This window comes from Lipotes vexillifer, unplaced genomic scaffold, assembly GCF_000442215.2.
Source record: "Lipotes vexillifer unplaced genomic scaffold, Lipotes_vexillifer_v1.1 scaffold1009, whole genome shotgun sequence".
Taxonomy (NCBI): Eukaryota; Metazoa; Chordata; class Mammalia; order Artiodactyla; family Lipotidae; genus Lipotes; species Lipotes vexillifer.
In genome coordinates, this window is record NW_006772405.1 from 1,879,472 (window position 1) to 1,897,844 (window position 18,373).

The 18,373-nt window shown below is 43.5% G+C and overlaps 1 protein-coding gene across 3 annotated transcripts in view; it reads left to right on the forward strand.

The window, feature by feature from the left end:
- HMGXB3 (HMG-box containing 3) overlaps nt 1-18,373 on the forward strand; it is a 95,671-nt gene that overhangs the window by 75,135 nt on the left and 2,163 nt on the right. For all 3 annotated transcript variants that reach the window (XM_007447503.1, XM_007447504.1, XM_007447502.1), the window contains 6 exons: nt 9,154-9,285; nt 10,201-10,385; nt 13,971-14,190; nt 15,433-15,566; nt 16,356-16,472; nt 17,944-18,153. In XM_007447503.1, coding sequence (XP_007447565.1) covers nt 9,154-9,285; nt 10,201-10,385; nt 13,971-14,190; nt 15,433-15,566; nt 16,356-16,472; nt 17,944-18,153 — 998 coding nt within the window. The remainder of the gene's footprint in view (nt 1-9,153; nt 9,286-10,200; nt 10,386-13,970; nt 14,191-15,432; nt 15,567-16,355; nt 16,473-17,943; nt 18,154-18,373) is intronic.

Genomic DNA, 18,373 nt, shown 5'->3' on the forward strand with positions numbered 1-18,373 from the left:
TGTCTTATTGCAGATTTTAGTGGGAAGGCTTGTCATAAATAGCTTTTATTATGTTGAGATATGTTCCCTCTCTGCCCATTTTGGTAAGAGTTTTTATCATGAATGGATGTTGAATTTAGTCAAATGCTTTTTCTGCGTCTATTGAGATGATCATGTGGTTTTTGTCTTTTCTTTTGTTAACGTGGTATAGCACATTTATTTTTTGTATGTTGGTCCATCCTTGTGAACTTGGGATGAATTCCACTTGGTTGTGGTGTATGATCTTTTCTATGCGTTGTATTCGGTTTGCTAGTGTTTTGTTGAGAATTTTTGCATCTATGTTCATCAAAGATATTGGCCTGTAGTTTTCTTTTTTGGTGGTATCTTTGTCTGGTTTTGGTATCAGGGTGATGGTGGCTTCATAGAATATCTTTGGGAGTGTTCCCTCCTCTTCAGTCTTTTGGAAGAGTTTGAGAAGGATCAGTAAAAGTTTCTCTTTGTATGGTAGAATTTGCCTGTGAAGCCATCTGGCCCTGGACTTTTGTTTGTAGATAGTTTTTTAAATTACATATTCTATTTCAGTTCTAGTGATTGATGTGTTCAAATTATCTGTTTCTTCTTGATTCAATTTTGGTGGGCTGTAAGTTTCTAGAAAGTTGTCCATTTCTTTCTGGTTGTTGAATTTGTTGGCATATGATTGTTCATAGTATTCTTTTGTGGTTTTTTGTATTTCTGTGGTATCAGTTGAGATTTCTCCTTTTCTGTTTCTTATTTTGTTTATTTGGGTTCTCTTTTTGTCTTGGTGAGAATGGCCAGAGGGTTGTCCATTTTGTTTACCCTTTCAAAGAACCAGCTCTTGGTTTTATTCGTTTTTTTTTTTTTCTATTTTTTTCATCTCTATTTTATTTCTTCTCTCATCTCTATTATTTCCTTCCTTCTGCTGACTAGGTTTTGTTTGTTCTTATTTTTCTAAGTCTTTTAGGTGGTAGATTAGGTTGTTTGAGATTTTTCTTGTTTTTTGAGGAAGGCTTGTATAGCTGTGAGCTTCCCTCTAAGAACTGTTTTTGCTGCATCCCATAGATTTTGTATGGTTGTGTTTTCATTGTCATTTGCCTCAAGGCATTTTTAAATTTCCTTTTTGATTTCCTCATTGACCCATTGGTTTTTTAATAACACGTAGTTTAGTCTTAATGTAATCGTTTTTTTCCTCATTTCTTTTCCTGTGGCTAATTTCTACTTTCATGCCATTGTGGTCAGAGAAGATGCTTGCAATAATTTCTATACTCTTAAATTTGTTGGTTAGTTTTATGCCCTAGTATGTGGTCAATCCTAGAGAATGTTCCATCTGCACTTGAAAAGAATGTGTATTCTGAGTTTTTTGGATGTAATATCCTGAAATAATCAAGTCTAACTGTTCTGTTGTATCATTTTGAATCTGTTGCCTTATTGATTTTCTGTCTAGAAGATCTGTCCATTAATATGAGTGGGGTGTTAAAGTCTCCTACTATTATCGTAGTCCTATCAATTTCTCCCTTTATATCTATTAATATTCTATTTATTTAGGTGCTCCTATATAGGGTGCATATATGTTAATGAGTCTAATAATCCTCTTGTGTTGATCCCTTTATCGTTACATAGTGTCCTTCTTTATCTTCTTTATGGCCTTTGTTTTAAAGTCTGTTTTGTGTGACAGGAGTATTGTGACCCCTGCTTTCTTGTCATTTCCATTTGCATGAAATATGTTTTTCCATCTCTTCACTTTCAATCTATGTGTGTCCTTTGCCCTAAAGTGGGTCTCATAGGCAAGCATATTGTAGGCTCTTGTTTTTTAGTCCAGGCTGCCACTCTGTCTTTTGATTGGAACAGTTAATTCATTGACATTTAAGGTAATTATTGATAAATATGTATTTATTGCCATTTTAAACCTTGTTTTCCTGCTGGCTCTATTTTTCTTTTTTGTTCCTTTCGTTTTACTTTTTGTCGTTTGATGATTTCCTTTTATTTTATGCTTGTATTCTTTTTGTTTTTTTGTGAATCTATTGTATGTTTTTGATTTGTGGTGACCCTCTTTTTCAAGTACATTAACCCCTTCCTATATCGGTTTGCTTTAGACATATAGGGTCAAACATATTCTTAAAAAAAAGAATCTAAATTTTTTTACTCTCGTCCCCCAGATTTTATGATTTTGATGTCCCTTTTTACATCTTCATGCTTATGCTCTTGCTGTTCCTTGTGTTTATCATCACTTTCACAAATAGATATTATTTTTGATCTGTATACTGGCTTATTTAAGTGATTTACTTTCCAACTGTGATTTCCTTTTTCCTATATCTTCTTGCTTTTTTATTTAGAGAAGACCTTTCAATATTTCTTTTAGGGTAGATTTAGTATCACTGTATTCTTTTAGTTTTTGCTTGTCTGAGAAATTCTTTATTTCTCCTCCTATTCTAAATATGATAATCTTGCTGGGTAGAGTATTCTAGATTGCAAATATTTCCCTTTCAAGACTGAATATATTTTGCCACTCCCTTCTGGCCTGCAATGTTTCTGTAGAGAAATCAGCTGATAGCCTTATGCGGGTATGGGAGTTCCCTTGTGATTAACTCTCTGTTTGGAGTATTTTGTGTCTCCATACAAATTTAAAAATCTTTTGTTCTGGTTCTGTAAAAAATGCTGCTGGTAATTTGATAGGGATTGCATATTGAATCTGTAGATTGCCTTGGGTAATATAGTTATTTTGACAGTATTGATTCTTCCATCGAAGAACATGGTATATCTTTCTATCTTTTGTGTCACCTTCGATTTCTTTTGACAGTGTCTTACAGTTTTCAGAGTAAAGGTCCTTTGCCTCCTTAAGTAGGTTTATTCCTAGATATTTTGTTCTTTTTGATGTGATGGTAAATGAGATTGTTTCTTTAATTTCTCTTTCTGATCTTTTGTTGTTAGTGTATAGGAATGCAAGAGATTTTTGTGTATTAATTTTGTATCCTGAAACTTGACTGAATTCATCGATGAGCTCTAGTAGTTTCCTGGTAGCATCTTTAGGATTTTCTATATATAATATCATGTCATCTCCAAACGGTGACAGTTTTACTTCATTTCCAATTTGGATTGCTTTTATTTCTTTCTCTTCTCTGATTGTCATGGCTAGAACTTCCAAAACTTTGTTGACTAAAAGTGACGAGAGTGGACCTCCTTGTTTTGTTCCTGATCTTAGAGGAAATGTTTTCAGTTTTTCACTGCTGAGTATGTTATCTGTAGGTTTGTCATATATGGCCTTTATTATGTTGAGGTATGTTCCCTCTAGGCCCACTTTCTGGAGAGTTTTTATCATAAATAGATGTTGAATTTTGTCAAAATCTTTTTTTTTTTTGCATCTATTGAGATGATCATATGGTTTTTATTCTTCAGTTTGTTAATGTTTTGTATCACACTGATTGATTTGCGGATATTGAAAAATCCTTGCATCCCAGGGATAAATAAATCCCCCTTGATCATGGCGTATGATCCTTTTAATGTATTGTTGAAGTCAGTTTGCTAGTATTGGGTTGGCCAAAATGCTCATTTGTGTTTTTCCGTAAGATGGCTCTAGTAGCCCTTAGCTGTCTTTTTTTTTTTTTTTTTCCTTGCGTTATGCGGGCCTCTCACTGCCGTGGCCTCTCCCATTTGCGGAGCACAGGCTCCGGACGCGCAGGCTCAGCGGCCATGGCTCACGGGCCCAGCCGCTCCGCGGCATGTGGGATCTTCCCGAAACAGGGCACGAACCCGCGTCTCCTGCATCGGCAGGCGGACTCTCAAGCACTGCGCCACCAGGGAAGCCCCCTTAGCTGTCTTTAACTTCATTCAAAACAATTTCGTTAGATTGTATCGTGACAGCTGTCATATCAGCGTTCATTTAAACAAAAACTTATCAGGATTGTTGAATTTTTGCGTAGCCATTTTAATATTGAAGATGGAAGAAAAAAGCAACATTTTTGGCATGTTATGCTTTATTATTTCAAGAAAGGTAAAAATGCAACTGAAACACAAAAAATTTGTGCAGTGTATGAAGAAGGTGCTGTGACTGATCGAATGTTTCAGAAGTGGTTTGTGAAGTTTTGTGCTAGAGATTTCTCGCTGGACGATGCTCCATGGTTGGGTAGACCAGTTGAAGTTGATAGAGGTCAAATCGAGACATTAATTGCGAACAGTCAACGTTATACCATGCGGGAGATAGCCGACATACTCAAAATATCCATATCAAGCATTGAAAATCATTTGTACCAGCTTGGTTATGTTAATCACTTTGATGTTTGGGTTCCACATAAGCTAAGCAAAAAAAACCTTCCACATGCAGTTCTCTATTTAAACAGTAAAAACCTTCCAGTTTTTAAAACGAATTGTGACGGGCAATGAAAAGTGGATACTGTATGATAATGTGGAACGGAAGAGATCATGGGGCAACCACCACCAACACCACCAAAAGCTGGTCTTCATCTAAAGAAGGTGACGTGTGTATGGTGGGATTGAAAGGGAGTCCTCTATTATGAGCTCCTTCCTGAAAACCAAACGATTAATTCAAACAAGTACTGCTCCAGTTAGACCAACTGAAAGCAGCATCGACAAAAGGCGTCTGGAATTAGTCAACAGAAAACGCATAATCTTCCATCAGGATAATGCAAGACCACATGTTTGATGACCAGGCAAAAAATGTTACAGCTTGGCTGGGAAGTTCTCATTCATCCACTGTATTCACCAGACATTGCACCTTTGGATTTCCATTGGTTTAGGTCTTTACAAAATTCTCTTAATGGAAAAAATTTCAATTTCCTGGAAGACTGTAAAAGGTACCTGGAACAGTTCCTTGCTCAAAAAGGTAAAAAGTTTTGGAAAGATGGAATTATGAAGTTGCCTGAAAAATGGCAGAAGGTAGTGGAACGAAAGGCTGAATATATTGTTCAAGGAAGTTCTTGGTGAAAATGAAAACTGCGTCTTTTATTTTTTCTTAAAAACTGAAGGAACTTCTAGGCCAACCCAGTATTTTGTTGAGGATTTTTGCATCTGTGTTCATCAGTGATATTGGCCTGTGTTTTTTTTTGTTGTTGTTTGCTTTTTGTTTTTTTGTTTTGTTTTGCGGTATCTTTGGTTTTGGTATCCGGGTGATGGTGGCCTCAGAATGAGTTTGGGAGTGTTCCTTCCTCAGCAATGTTTTGGAATAGTTTCAGAAGGATAGGTGTTAACTCGTCTCTAAATGTTTGATAGAATTTGCCTGTGAAGCCATTTGGTCCTGGACTTTTGTTTGTTGGGAGTTTTTAAATCATAGTTTCAGTGTCAGTATTTGTGAGTGGTCTGTTCATATTTTCTATTTCTTCCTGGTTCAGTCTTGGGAGATTGTACCTTTCTAAGTATTTGTCCATTTCTTCTAAGTTATCCATTTTAGTGGCATATAATTGCTTGTAGTAGTCTCTCATGATCCTTTGTGTTTCTCTGGTGTGAGTTGTAACTTCTCCTTTTTCATTTCTAATTTTATTGTCTTGAGCCCTCTCCCTTTTTTTCTTGATGCATCTGGCTAAAGGTTTATCAGTTTTGTTTACCTTCTCAAAGAACAAGCTTTTAGTTTCATTGTTCTTTTCTATTGTTTTCTTTGTCTCTATTTCATTCATTTCTGCTCTATTTATGATTTCCTTCCTTCTACTAAGTTTGGGTTTTGATTGTTATTCTTTCTGTAGTTGCTTTAGGTATGTAAGGTTAGCTTGTTTATTTGAGATTTTTCTTGTTTCCTGAGGTAAGATTGTATTGCTATAAACTTCCCTCTTAGAACTGTTTTTTCTGCGTCCAGTAGGTTTTGGATCATCGTGCGTTCATTTGCGTTTGTCTCTAGGTATTTTTTGATTTCCTCTTTGATTACTTCAGTGATCCATTGGTTGTTGAGTAGCATATTGTTTAGCCTCCATATGTTTGTGTTTTTTTAGTTTTTTTCCTTGCGATCGATTTCTAATCTCATAGCATTGTGGTTGGAAAAGATGCTTGATATGATTTCAGTTTTCTTAAATTTACTGAGGCTTGCTTTGTCACCCAACATGTGATCAATCCTGGAGAATGTTCCATGTGTACTTGAAAAGAATGTGTATTTTGCTACTTTTGGATGGAATGCTCTCTGAATATCAATTAAGTCCATCTGGTCTGATGTGTCATTTAAGGCCTGTGTTTCCTTATTGATTTTCCATCTGGATGATCTGTCCATTGATGTAAGTGGGGTGTTAAAGTCCCCACTGTTAAATTGTGTTACATCGATTGCTCCTTGTACGGCTGGTAACATTCGCCTTGTGTATTGAGGTGCTTCTATGGCGGGTGCATATATATTTACAATTGTTATATCTTCTTTCTGGATTGATCCCTTGATCATTATGTAGTGTCCTTCTTTGTCTCTTGTAACAGTCTTTATTTTAAAGTCTATTTTGTCTGATATGAGTATTGGTACTCCAGCTTTCTTTTGATTTCCATTTGCATAGAATACCTTTTTCCATCCCCTCACTTTCAGTCTGTTATGTGTCCCTAGAACTGAAGTGTGTCTATTGTAGACAGCATATATATGGGTCTTGTTTTTGTATCCATTCAGCCAGTCTGTGTCTTTTGGTGGGAACATTTAATCCATTTACTTTTAAGGGAATTGTCAATATCTGTGTTCTTATTGCCATTTTGTTAATTGTCTTGGATTTGTTTTTGTAGGTCTTTTTTCTTCCCTTCCTCTTTTGTTCTCGTGATTTGATGACTAACTTTAGTGTTGTGTTTGGATTCCTTTTTCTTTTTTGTGTGTGTATCTGCTGTATACTTTTGGTTTGCTGTTACCATGTGGTTTTGATATAGCAGTCTGTATATAAACAAGATGGTTTTAACTTCCTAGACTTTTAATTTCAAATGCATTTCCAATATCCTACATTTGTACACGCCTTATGATTGCTGGTTTTGTTATCGTATTTGTATGTGGATTATTTCCCACCCTTACTGTATGTTTACCCTTATCAGTGAGCTTTCCCATTTGTAATTTTCTTGTTTCTGGTTGTGGTCTTTTCTTTTCCACCTAGAGAAGGTACTTTAACATTTGTTGCAAAGCTGGTCTGTTAGTACTGAATTTTCTTAGCTTTTGCTTGTCTGTAAAGCTTTTGATTTCTCCGTCAAATCTGAATGAGAGCCTTGCTGGGTAGAGTATTCTTGGTTGTAGTTTCTTCCCTTCCATCGCTTTAAATATATCGTGCCATTCCCTCATGGCCTGCAGAGTTTCTGCTGAAAAATCAGGTAATCATCTTATGACAGTTCCCTTGTATTTTATTTGTTGCTTTAAATATTTTCTCTTTGCCTTTAATTTTTGTCAGTTTGGTTACTATGTGTCTCGGCATGTTCCTCCTTGGGTTTATCCTGTATGGGACTCTCCACTTCCTGGACTTGGGTGACTGTTTCCTTTCTCATGTTAGGGAAGTTTTCAGCTATATCTCTTCAGATATTTTCTCAGGTTCTCTCTCTCTCTCTCTCTCTCCTCCTTCTGGGACCACTATAATGCAAATGTTGGTGCATTTAATGTTGTCCCAGAGGTTTCTTAGACTGTCCTCATTTCTTTTTATTCTTTATTCTGTTCCGCAGCAGTGATTTCCACCATTCTGTCTTCCAGCTCACTTATCCATTCTTCTGCCTCGCTTATTCTCCTATAGATTCCTTCTAGTGTATTTTTTATTTCAATTATTATATTGTTCATCTCTGTTTGTTCTTTAGTTCTTCTAGGTGTTTGTTAAACATTTCTTTTATCTTCACCTGTGCCTCCATTCTTTTTCTGAGATCTTGGATCATTACTCTGAATTCTTTTTACTATCATTGCTCTGAATTCTTTTGTGGGTAGATTTCCTATCTCCACTTCACTTAGTTGTTCTGGGGTTATATCTTGTTCCTTCGTCTGGGACATATTCCTCTGCTGTCTCATTTTTGTCTAACTTTCTGTGAGTGTGGTTTCCATTCCACAGGCTGCAGGGTTGTAGTTCTTCTTGCTTTTGCTGTTGCCTCCTGGTGGATGAGGCCAGTTTTCAAGGCTTGTGCAGGCTTCCTGGTGGGAGGGACTGGTCCCTGCACATTGGTTGGTTTAGCTGGGTCTTGTCCCTCTGGTGGGCAGGGCTGTGTCAAGGGGTGTGTTTAGCAGGCAGCTGTGTGCTCAGGAAGATTTTAGGCAGTCTGTCTGTTGCTGGGTGGGGCTGTGTTCCTGACCTGTTGGTGGTTTGTCCTGAGGCGTCCCAGCACTGGATCCTGCAGGTTGTTGGGTGGGGCCAGGTTTTGTTGAGAAAATGGCAGCCTCCAGGAGGGTTCATGCCAATTAGTACTCCCCAGAATTACTGCCACTAGTGTCTGTCCCCGCAGTGAGCCACAGCCGACCTTGCCTTCACAGGAGACCCTCTAATACCAGCAGGTAGGTCTGGCTCAGGGTCTTATGCGGTCACCGCTTTTTCTCCTGGGTCCCAGCGCACACAAGACCTTGTGTGCACCCTCTGAGATTAGAGTTTGTTTCCCTCTGTCCTGTTGAATTCCTGCAATCAGTCCCCTCTGGCCTTCACAGCCAGATGCTCTGGGAGCTCGTCCTCTCATTGCCAGACCCCCAGGCTGGGGAGCCTAATGTGAGGCTCAGAACCTTCACTCCTGTGGGAGAACCTCTACGATATAATTATTTTCCAATTTGTGGGTCGCCCATTTGGCCGGTGTGGGATTTGATTTTATTGTGATTGCTCCCCTCCTACCATCTTGTTGTGGGTTCTACATTTTCTTTGGATGTAGCATATCTTTTTTGGGTAGGTTCCAGTGGGTTTTTTTGTTGATGGTTGTTCCAGCAGTTAGTTGTGATTTTGGTGTTTTCATAAGAAGAGATGAGCTCATGTCCTTCTCTTCTGCCATCTTCTAGGCAAGGTTTCTGAGCAGCCCCTGCATGCTGAAAAGGCTTCTCTGTGCTCTGGGTACAGTGGCATCCAATTAAACAGTTTCCTTCACAGCTGCTCGTAGGTTACCAACTAGCAGGTGACCTCTAGTTTTGTATTTTATGAATGTACCACAATTTATTTTTTAATGTTCCCCCATCGGTGGGCATTTAGTCAGTCTCCTGTTTTTTGCCGTTGTGGATGTTGTTAACAGTGAATGTCTCTGTTGCCATTTTTTAACCTGCAGGTCTCTTTAATGTGGGAAACAAGCTGCTAGTGAGCCTGGACTTGCTTTTTGCAATCCGAAACCAGCTCAAGCTGGGAGAGGACCCCAGAGTATCCATCAGCACTCTTCTGAAGTCAGTGCAGGATCAGACAGGTAAAGGCTGGCTTCCTCCGTTTCCCCAAGGTTAGTTCTAAGCTCCCTGGGAATTTTCAGTGATGGGCTTCCGTTAACATAGTTACCTTGGAGGAGAGTCTGATGTTTTGAAAAGAAGACATTCTTGACTTCCTAACACACTCCTCTTGAATTGTACGAATGCCAAACTCTGGAAAGCGTGAGTCTTTCCATGTATCCAGAGACCTTCAGCACAAGGTTAAACAGACTTCATAGAAGCTCATCCTTTGGTCATAGGTAGACTTGGCGTTACTACATGCTAAGCAGACTCATGCTGAATACACAGCTTCTGGAGGTCTGCTCCCATTTCCAAGGCTCATGCTGAGACATGAAGGTGGGCACCACCCTCCTTATTATTAGAAATTATTTTTCCCTTTGCTTTCCTCATTTCTTTCTGTTTGTGCTTTTCCCATCCTTTCCTACAGAATCCAGGCCCCCTGCCCCTTCCCTGCTATGAGGTCAGATGGAGTAGAGGAAAGGTCCTAGGGTCAGACAGGTTTGTGTTTGAGTCTGCACTATACCACTTAGTGGCAGTGTGGTTTTGAGTAAGTTATTCTCTGTGCCTCAGTTTTTCCAGTTATTCAGTGAGGATAATAATACTCTTGGCTCATAAAGATGTGAGAGTTAAATGAGAGAATGTATTCAAAGCTCAGCATAGCATCTAGGTCCTAGTGGGTGCTGAGTACAGGGCAGCTATAACTCACTGGAATTGCCCTTTGAGTTGCTACCCGAACACCTAATGGCTAGGGTGCTTGACCTTTTGGTGGTTAGTACTCTTGGGTGTTCTTAGGAGAGAAGCAACCTTGCAGAATTGCTATTCTTGCTGGCCATTGCTCATCCCCTGTGGCCTCCAGGTCTTCTTCTGTGAACTTCTCAGAGCTCTTGCTCTCCTTCTAGAGAAGACTCTTACCCCAGAGGAGCTGAGCCAGCTGCAGGAGCTGCTGTGCAATGGCTATTGGGCTTTTGAGTGCCTCACTGTCCGAGACTACAATGACATGATCTGTGGCATCTGTGGTGTGGCCCCCAAAGTGGAAGTTGCCCAGAGGAGTGAAGAAAACGTGCTGGCACTAAAGAGTGTGGAGGTAAGTGCCTCTTGGTCACCACAGATGACCTTTAGAAAATGTCTGCACACTTTGGCAGCCACCTTCCTACATGGTGTTTCCAGGAGCAGATGGCTCTAGTTCTTTTCTGGGTGCGGTGAGTAGCTTTTTCTTGCCAGTTCCCAGGTTTTCATCTAAGGCAGGCCAGATGGAAATGGAGGCACTTGCTAACTCTTTCAACAACAAATTTATTAAACATGAACTATAGGTGCACTTTTTAGGCATTTGGGAAATGGCAGTTAAACCCATGGAGTTTTTGAGCTCATGGAGCTCACTTTCTGATTTGGGGAGACAGGAGACAAACATTAATAATTGTGTATATTATATTAAAATACTATTAATATATATTATATTTAATACATTAATTTAAAGTAACAATAACAGTAAGGCAGGGTAAGGAAGAGAGCAGTATTGTGGGAAGAAGGGGCTCCTGCTTTCTAGAGGGTAGTCGGGGAAGTCCTGTCTGACACAAGGGCATTTGAGTAGAGCCTTCTGAAGCCCATGTAGTTTTCAGTGGGAGGAACATTCCAGGCAGAGGGAGCAGCAAGAATGGGATCTGAAGAGGGTTTGCTGGGCGTGGTTGAGGAACAGAAAGGTGGCCGATGTGGCTGGCTCTGTGAGCAGGGTATAGAGTGGTCGGATATGTGAGGTTCAAGAGGCTATGGGTGGCCCGGGCCATTGTAAGGACTTCCACTGAGTGAGATGGAGAGCCCGTGAAGGGCTTTGAGGAAGAGTGGACTGATCTGACTTAGGTTCTTAACTAAAAAATGTTCACACAAAGATAACACCAAACTCAGATGGCTTTATACATTAATTCTAACAAATATCCAAGAAATAAGATTCCAGTCGTAGAAGAATAGCAAAAGTGGATATAAGTCATTGTGTAAGACCATATAACTGAAAACAAAACCAAACATTTAATATAAGATGAAAATTTGGGCTGATAGTACTCATGAATATAGATGTGAGATAATGGCAGAACAAATCTAACAGTGAGTAAAATAAAATCATGACTAAGCTTATCCCAGGAAGGCAAGATTGTTTCAACATTAGAAAATATACTAATGTAATTCAGTAGTTAGCAGTTTAAAGGAGAAAACCCATATGATTATTTCACTGGATGTCTAAAAAAGGCTTTCTATTTTATTCAGCGCCCATTATGATAAAACTCTTCACAAACTAAGACTAATAGGGAAAATTATTTAACCTGGTACAGGGAAGTTTTCAAAATTTCCATAGGTGACCTCTTTCCCATCATCACGCTGAGAGGTCTAGTCTGCCTGCATAGGTGTGGAGTGCCCCGTGAGCATGCTAGTAGTCACGGAGGGTGCAAGCTTTCCATGTCTGAACTCTACCTCAGTGACTCTTCAAGCACTGGACCTGCAGCTCACTTGTTTGCCACTGGGAGTGGTACAGGACCTCTGGAGAAAAGCTCTGGTGTATTTTGACATGGCCAGCTGAGCATATTAGGGATTTAATGCATATTCCCCTTTCTCTTCCCAATTAAAAAAATCAGTACATACGCTGATCAAATAGTTCTATTTTGAGGGTGGTGGTGTATAATGAGATATATGAAAACAAGCATAATGCTACTGGAGCCTTCTAAGTGTTCCCTGTAGGTAAAATGAACTGTAAAAAAAATTTGCTTTTGTGTGTTATCTCACAAAGAGGCTGTTTCTAGACTCGTTCAAATCTGCTTGTCTAATGGAAATATTAATAGTGCAGCTATGATTTATTGAGCATTTTATTACATATACCAAGTTCTTACTCTGTACTCAGTGCATTACTTTCTGGCTGACTTCTCGACCCTGTGATATTTTTGTAGATGAAGGGGGCTTGCCCAAGCTCATCCAGTCAGGAAGGGGTGGAGCTGGAATTTGACCTTGGGCTGGCTCCCTGACTCCAGAACCTGAGCTCATAAGCACCACCATGCTCACCAGTAATACCTCCTGGGACCCTGAGCTCTGGGTTTTTTTGGGTTTTTTTTTTTTTGCGGTACGCGGGCCTCTCACTGTTGTGGCCTCTCCCGTTGCGGAGCACAGGCTCTGGACGTGCAGGCTCAGTGGCCATGGCTCACGGGCCCAGCCGCTCTGCGGCATGTGGGATCTTCCCAGACCGGGGCACGACCCTGTGTCCCCTGCATCGGCAGGCGGACTGTCAACCACTGTGCCACCAGGGAAGCCCCTGAGCTCTGGTTTTTTAAACACATCTGGTCACAGGCTTTTTGGCTTTTTGCTCTCTAGAATAGACAGAAGGCCGCCTCCCTGCAAAAACTCACATATCCTAGTCCTGCCTGGCACCCGCCTTGTTCCGATCAAGGCTCACTCCTCACAGAATGGAGTAGCATTCCCTTCGCTTTCTGTATGCGTGTCTCTTCTCTTCTTTGTTTCTGGGTGTTTCTTTCTAGAGACTAGGACTTTTTCTCCCTTCTGTGTGTGGAGTGCAGAGTTGGGTAGTGCGTACGAGGAGAGCAGGCTGGGGGTGTTCTAAAGTCAGTGAAATAAAACAGAAAGGTATTGAACAAAACGTCCACGAGGAGATTGTAGGGTTGGGCGCTCCTCTTGGGGACTGGTAGAGGAGGACCCTCTGGACTGATAAGAGACGTCTCTATGTGGAGCAATGGTTCTCAGACTTTGTGGGCATAAGAATTACACTGGGCAATGATTTGCAAACTTTAGTGTGAGAGGCTTGCTGGGGCCCACCCCCAGGGTTTCTGATTCAGTGGGTCTGGAGTGGGCTGAGCATTTGCATGTCTAACAAGTTCCCAGGTGGTGCTCATGCCACTGGTCCACGCTTTGAGAACCACTCACCTAGGGAATCTTTTAAAAATGCAGCCTTAGGGATTTAGTTCATACAGATGGAGGTGCAGCCCGGATATCAGCATTGCTGAGTAACGCAAATGATTCTGATGAGGTAATAGGATCAGGGTCTCACTTTGAGGGCTGCATAAGAGTGCTTACAAGAAGAAAAATTAAGTAGCACAGTGCTAGATGTCTACAGTAGGTAAGTACATGCTGCACGGAGAGGAGATAGCCATGTGCTGGCATGGTCTGGGAGGACCTTCAGGAGGAGGTGAGGGATCAACAGGGCCTTGCCAAGTGGGTGGAGTGCCACTAAGTGTTATTCTGATGATTCCTGCCAGCCAGGCATAGGGATTAAGGGCTTGGGCTTTGGAACAAGATCTTTGTTCACGTTCTCGTTCAGACTGCCCCTCGCTCCAGTGCTCTCACCTCAGGCACCCTCAGGCTTGTATAGTAGTAGTTAATTAGTCAGTGTCTGGCACATGACAGGCAGTGGTAGCTGCCCTCTCCTGGCGAGGCAGGGAAGAGAACATGAATAAAGGCACAGATGCAGAAGGGACTTAGGTCTTGGGGAGTGCTGTGGTGTGGGAGAAAGGAATGAGGCCAAGGAGCAGTTTGGCACTAAGATGTTAGATTCGGGGGTGTCCCGGCAGTGTGTGGCTGTCTGACTCCTTCCCCCTGCTCAGCCTGTATGGAGAAGGTAGGCTGTTGTGTTGCTGACGTTCTGTGGCTCCTACAGTTTGACCTTTTTGTCCTGACCTTTTAGTTCACCTGGCCTGACTTCTTGGCCTCTAGTGAGGTAAATGTGGAGGACTTCTGGGCCACGATGGAGACAGAAGTGATTGAGCAGGTGGCCTTCCCTGCCAGCATCCCTATCACCAAGTTTGATGCCTCTGTTATTGCCCCCTTCTTCCCACCACTCATGAGAGGAGCTGTGGTCGTCAACACTGAGAAAGACAAAAACCTGGATGTGCAGCCAGTACCTGGTAAGGCCACCCGGTAGCTGGGGTCAGGGAAGGGTCACATCGCATCTGGAACATTGTCCACGGCAAGACAGCATGTATGGTTGAGAGGGGGCCAGGCCCACCTGGAGGGCTCTTTCTGGAAAGACAATGACAACCTGTGACAAAATCCCCTGGAGATTAAAGTCATGTGCAGAGTGTTGAAGTGCTGCCAGCCACATTGTATAGGACTGACCCACATAGCCCACTGTCAGCCTTCTGGGATGCCCTACACCGAACATTGGGAACCCTCTGAAAAATGCTGATGATAGGGCTCCAACCCCAAAGATTCTCACTGAGAGATGTAGGGGGAGGCAGGGAGTCTGCCTTCTAAACAGGTCTTTCAGATGGTTTTTTAGATGCTCTGTGCTTATACGTTGAGAAGCCCTGGGCTAGCTCTTTTGAGGGCGTCAGTTTCTGACAACTTGGGTTTGATTCCCAGCTGTGCTCCTCAGTGACCATGTGACCTCCACCAAATCCCTTCATTGCCCGGAGCCTCTATTGCTTCATTTACAAAGAGGGCATGACATTGCTACCCACCACCTAGGTTGTTGTGAAGATTAAGTGAGCTAATACAGTTAGAGTGATGGCCTACTTTTTTTTTAACTGCAACTCAGAGTAAGCAATAGGTTCTACATCATGACTCAGCGTGATGGTCATATAAGTAACACGTCTGTGTATATCTGTTACTAAAACAACTTTCATAAAACAGTACTTTCCCTTACCAAATGCAACATACTTGATTTTCTATTCTATTTCATTTTTAAAATCCTGGATATGACCTGCTAAATTGATTTTCTCAGTAAGGCCCCTGCATAGTTCTGTTGATCAGGTTCAGGAACATAGTGTATAAAGAGCATTTTTAAAATGAGAGCTATTACTGTCCTCATGTTGCTGCAGTTGTGTTAAGAATCTGAGATCATGGTTCTGGAAAAACTTAAAAGGTTAAAAGCTGGCGCATTTCAGGGCTCTTTGCATGGGTGCTCTGCAGGGTATCTCCCCTAGATGTTCAAAGGGAGAAAGCTGGCTCTCAGAGACTTCGGATATCTGTAGAAGCTTAAGACCCGCCTTGAGTCCACCTCTCCCAGCCCCCAGGGCAGTGCTCAGGGCAAAGCCTGCTCGACTGTGGACCAGGCCCCCTTGTTCCCATCCTCGTGCATGAGGCACTCTGCAGGACTTCAGGTGGCTGGCAGTAGCGCCCTCCCATTAGCACGACGTCTCTTGCAGGCAATGGCGGTGCCTTGGTACGGCTGCTCCAGGAGGGCACCTGCAAGCTTGAGGAGATCGGCTCCTACAGCGAGGAGGAGCTGCACTGCCTGCTGAGGCAGTGTGGCATCCCCTTCGGGGCAGAAGACTCCAGGGTGAGTCTCGGGGTAGCGCTGGGGGTAGGGACTTTGGGAGCAGACTGGTGGGCCATTTTTCTGGGCAGGGATATGAATACCCGTGACTGGGCACTTGTGTTGGACACAGAGTGCTGGTGGGCAGGGAGGCCTGGGAGATAGCCAGCAGCCAAATTGTGACATGCACGCGAGGCCTTCCCATCCAGGCAGTTCCTCTGTTGAGGTAGTGGGTCCAGACTCAGGTTCAGGAATCCAGGCTCTCCTGCTAACTGTGTGTGGCCTTAGATAAGCTGCCTTACACATCTGAACCTCATTTTCCTCATTTGCAAAGTGGAAATAACCAAAATACCAACCTCACGAAGTTTGCAGTGTCTAGTTATCACCTATCCAGGCTCTTAGAAAACAAGCGCCATGGCATCCATAGAGAAGGATGTGGAAGGGTGTGTGTATTTTATCCATAGGTTATGTACTTCCCTTCATACTAATACGCTCCTGAAAATCTTATGCATCAAGTTCAGACTCAAATGTTGGCTCCTCTTTGACACTTTCCCCGCCCTGTAAAAAAAAAAATAGAACCCAGGCCTCAGAGTCTGGCAGCTTGATCAGTCTGGCTGGCTCTGTCTGTGACCTGGCCCTTAAAGGGCCTCAGCGTCCCCGTATGTACCTAAAGGACATCGGGCTGGTGAGGCTCCAAGGCCCAGTCTGGCCTTAACAGTTTATTCATTTGCTTTGAGTGGGCATTTGGTGCTGTGTAGCAAGCCTGGTTGCTTAGCATTCACTGCTGTGTCTAATCTTGTCCTTGTGCTCTAGGACCAGCTCTGCTTCTCCTTGTTGGCCCTCTACGAATCTGTTCAGAATGGAGCCAGAGCTCGACAGCCCCCACCTCATCTCACAGGGGGTAAAATCTACAAGATGTGCCCCCATCAGGTAAGAGGATAACGAGGAAGAACTCAGTTTGCCCACACAGAGGATCTGATTGATCCAGCTCATCCTGGAGCTGGCACTTAGGTCACTGGGCAGCTGCGGAATAGCTCCTTATGGGTCATCACCAGTGAGTATTAGGCACCCTACTGTGTGCTGGCCCCTGCATCAGCTGTTGAGGGTACAAAGGTGAGCAACGAAGATGTCATTCCTCCCTGGGTGACCTCATATTGAGAGAGAAAGTCACCGTGGCTTATGGCACCAGCTCTGCAGGAACTAGACAAGGACCAGAGGTGGAAAGTAGCGGAGAGGGACCTGCTGTCTATGGGGCAGCCAGAGGAGGCTGAGAGCCCCATGTAAGCTTGGGAAGGGATGTGACCACTATGTCCTGAGCAGGGAGGGGTCCCTGGAGGCCAGTTCATGTAGAGCTTTGGAGGCAAGAGTAACAGTTTGGGTTTTCTTCGGAGAGTGATGAGAGGGGCCCATTGGATGGTTTGAATGGGAAATGGTCTGATCTGGGTTCTAAGAAGATCACTCCTTAGGCCCGTAGAGAGCATGCACAGGGTAGGCGCCAGGATAGCACTGGGAAGGTTGTGCCCTGTGTGACACAGTCGTCCCAATCCAAGAAGATGCCAGGGTAGAAAACCCCCTGAACAGTGCTAAGTGGGGAAGGCGGCTTCGCAGAGCCTCCATTTCACTGAGTGGGCAGGGCGACTAGCTGTCGAAAGAGAGTCAGGTGGTCAACTCCTTTAACAACCCCTGGCAGGTCAGAGCCTGCTCAGAGCCTTGTGTTCATGTGACTGGGGTTCATCTCAGGAGAAGCACTTGACAACACAGGGATGTGAGAGCTATAGGTCTCGGGGCTGTGGTGGGCCAGTGGTATTACTTGGAGGTGATAGCCAGGACTGGTAGGTGTGAAGGTAGGGAGGTAGAGGCAGAATTCTCCAGTGGACACACAGCTGCCCAGCAGTGGAGTGGTATTTGGGGGGGTTTGATGAAGGCTATACGTTCATCAGGGGTTCTCATCTGGATAGCACCATCAGGGTCTGCTCAAAATACAGATGCTTAGACTCCACCTTCAGTGGCTAATTCTGTAGATTTGGAGTGGGACCCAGGAACTTCCTCCTAGCTGCTGGTGCCATGCAGCTTGGGAACCACTGGCCTAGATGGTGTTTGGTGGGTGATGTGGAGGGTGGGGTTTGGAGGTAATGCCTTGGTGGGTGGGGATGGGGGGGGATCTCTCAGCCTCCTTTGAGGCTCGGATGCTCCCAGCTCTTCTCCTAGGCTGCAGTGAGCTGGCGACTTCATTTAGGGCCGGAAGTAGGAGGGAAGCAGAATGTCACGGGCTCTGGCAGGATGGCGTGACCTCAGTCATAAACCGGATTGTCCATCTTCCTGGGAGGAAGCTAGTGGACCTGACTCGGTCTGTCTGCAGATTGGCGGCTTCACCCTGTGCTGTACTCCATCTCCCCACCAGGTGGTGTGTGGCTCCAAGTATCTTGTGCGGGGCGAGAGTGCCCTCGACCATGTGGATCTGCTCGTCTCCTCCCGCCATTGGCCTCCTGTGTATGTGGTCGACATGGCCACTCCAGTGGCCCTGTGTGCTGACCTCTGCTACCCAGAGCTGACCAGCCAGATGTGGGGGAGGAATCAGGGCTGTTTCTCTAGCCCCATGGAGCCGCCTGTGGTGAGTTCCCTTCTGAGGAACTGGGACGCATCTCCCTGGTTCGTTGGGAAGACCTTCTGTGAACCATCCATCACCTTTTTTCTCCACCAGTGCTCTGGAACCAGCATTTACTCCACAAATTTTTGCTGACCCACGTGTGTGTGTGTGTGTGTGTGTGTGTGTGTGTGTGTGTGTGTGTGTGTGTGTGTGTGTGTGTGTGTGTGTGTGTGTGTGTGTGTGT